The sequence below is a fragment of the Montipora capricornis genome, unplaced genomic scaffold (genome assembly GCF_036669925.1).
Source record: "Montipora capricornis isolate CH-2021 unplaced genomic scaffold, ASM3666992v2 scaffold_449, whole genome shotgun sequence".
Taxonomy (NCBI): Eukaryota; Metazoa; Cnidaria; class Anthozoa; order Scleractinia; family Acroporidae; genus Montipora; species Montipora capricornis.
In genome coordinates, this window is record NW_027180183.1 from 62,501 (window position 1) to 65,000 (window position 2,500).

The window sequence follows — 2,500 nt, forward strand, 5'->3', positions numbered from 1 at the left end:
AAGACATCTTTGCAGCATAAGAAGCATTAACATTAAATCGGAAACAGACTTGACGTGAACGGATGTGGAATTGTGAAAACCGGTTGCCGTGTTGCCGCCATCTTGATTTGCTTGTTTTAGCTTAGCCAATCACGTACCAGCTGATAGAAAAAAGCCAATTAGAAACTTATATTCATGGCGGGAACTTTCGGAACTAGCGTCATGAAATTAGCGTCATGAGCGAATTTTATCTGCTAGTTGAGTTGTGTCGACACGTCGGTTGTGTCGCTGTGTGAAAGTTTCTACCTTCGTGACCTGATTCCTAACCTTTTCTACCTGCAAAATGGAAGATCAGTATGTCGTATTGCTTGAAAAGGTTCTCACGGAAAATAGACGCCTCAGAGAAGCAATAGAAGCGCGAGATAATGAGCAGCGAAACATGCTTCAGGAACTAGCATCTAAAATGGAGAGCGGCTTACCACAAGAAAGAGCGAGCAGAAAAAGAACTAGGAAGATCCCAATCCCGCAACCGTGCCGAGTAAGTATATTCTATCGTTAGTTTTTTAAAACGGCTTGTTGTACGATGAATGTATACGTAATGCCTATGACTTCATGCGGTTCATTTGGGGAATCGCGTATGGACTGCGTGCGTGAATCCTGATTTCTCTGCGCCTCTGGCTAGTTTCGGTATTTTTTTCCTTTGAGCAGTGTTTGTTTAGCTGAACTTCTTTGCTATTCCTCTATTCCGAGTATTGAGACGATTCCACCGAGTTTTCGTGGGTGTTTACATGTGAAAACTCCACCAATACGAATTTCATGTCATGTGCTATGACCATAGGCAACCCAAACTCTGAGTGCTGAGTGCTTTTCAAATGAATAGATGGGAATTGATATTTTAAAGGGTAAATAACTGGATGTCATATGGGTAATTCAATAGAATAACCTTACATTTAAGAAATCCTTGTGTCCTGTCACTTTTTTATGCTATCACTGGGGCCATTTACATGTAGATGTTTTTTGCCACCCTTTTTAACTATAAAATGGCCCCTGGGAGACTATAAGAACTCCGCAGGGCAAACACCCTTCTGAAATGTATTAAGTGTATTTTATTGATTTACCCCTATGGATAAGTTTTTTGCTTCAATGGTTTTGTCACTTCAAAAGCACAACTGTTAAAGTGGTACTATGATCAGAAAATCAAATCTCTTAACACTAAGTGACTCAAGTTTTAAGCCTTAAAGTTAAAAAAAGACACCAGTTTATTTTCACTGGAATTTTCCTATTTAATTGTCTGCCATTACTAACTTTAAAATCTTGACAGAGCTGTATACTATTGAGGAGAGAATGACTCAGGGCACTTTCCTTTTGTCAGGACTGGCTGGCCAGACCCATCAGTTTGCAAAGAAAATGCAACAAATTTGAAAGAACACTTGCGAGATAATCCTTCGCATTCTTCTGGAAGAGTATATATCATCTTCAAAATGTTTTAATTTGAAAGCGGTTTAGAGTTAGTCCTTCCAAATGCCTGGTCGGGACGGTCAGTTCTGTCAAATGGAAAGCGTCCTCAGACTCACTGTTTACAAATGCAATGCACTTGTACCCGACTGAATTAATGTGCAGCACAAGAGTTTTGGGCTTTCAGATTTTTAAAGTTATGTTTTGCATACATAATAAACTGCTTTTAACTATGGTTTACACACTGAAATTTTAAGCTATTGAGTGAATGACGTCACTTTTTCCCTTGATCCAACCCTCTGAGACCGTAAAGGTGCTCAGTTTTGATATACATGTATGAGTAATGGCAGACCGTGAAATTCAGAACTTACACTCAGAAGTAAACAGCCTTTAGATAAAACTTAAAGCTCAAAATTTTGCCAGGAAGGTGTTAAGCAAACACACTTTCGAAATCTGAAGAAAAAAATGAAGTTATATTTTTATCATAGTACCACTAAACATTTGCCTCATGAGGTCTCGCAAATACCTGGTGGAATAACAACAAGAACAACAGCCCCTTAAAGCTTTTTTCAAATTTCATAAAACAATGATCAACAACAGTAGGTTTGAAGAATTATTTAAGTAATCAGTTAACCCGCAATGAAGTAACTTTCTCCCCAAAAGAGCAAAAGAGATGGTCTTCTTCGCACAAAATCTTAGCAAAAATGTGCTGCTTATACAAGCGTGTTTAGTCATTTGTTTTTTAATCACAGCAAGACTTTAGAAAGATGTACAAAGCACTGAAAGGGAATGAAGATTTTCAACACTTCAAGTTGGATGAGAGGTACAGACTTGACAGTCAATATTGCATTTTTTAATGTACAGTTTGGACTGAAACAATGATCAATGTGTGCTAGTACTTAAACTGTGAGTAGTAATATACTCAAGAAACAAAAATCTATTGAATTTGGAACATTTAAAGAGGTCTTATTCAAAATGATTCATGTAATGTTATTTGAATTGGCAACTTCCAACATTTTGGGGAAATAAAAAGTCCTTTGAATAAAATTAATATCAAAAATTAAGT

At 37.3% G+C, this 2,500-nt stretch overlaps 2 protein-coding genes across 2 annotated transcripts in view; one reads left to right on the forward strand and one right to left on the reverse strand.

The window, feature by feature from the left end:
* Window positions 1-280, reverse strand: part of LOC138036012 (uncharacterized) — a 4,794-nt gene extending 4,514 nt beyond the window's left edge. The window contains exon 1 of the mRNA XM_068882390.1: window positions 1-280. This exon is cut by the window's left edge and continues 252 nt beyond it. The gene's annotated coding sequence lies outside the window, so the exon portion shown is untranslated.
* LOC138036011 (uncharacterized) overlaps window positions 215-2,500 on the forward strand; it is a 5,355-nt gene continuing 3,069 nt past the window's right edge. Inside the window, exons 1-2 of the mRNA XM_068882389.1 lie at window positions 215-517; window positions 2,187-2,257. Of these exons, the coding sequence (XP_068738490.1) occupies window positions 323-517; window positions 2,187-2,257 (266 nt within the window). The 5' untranslated portion in view covers window positions 215-322. The remainder of the gene's footprint in view (window positions 518-2,186; window positions 2,258-2,500) is intronic.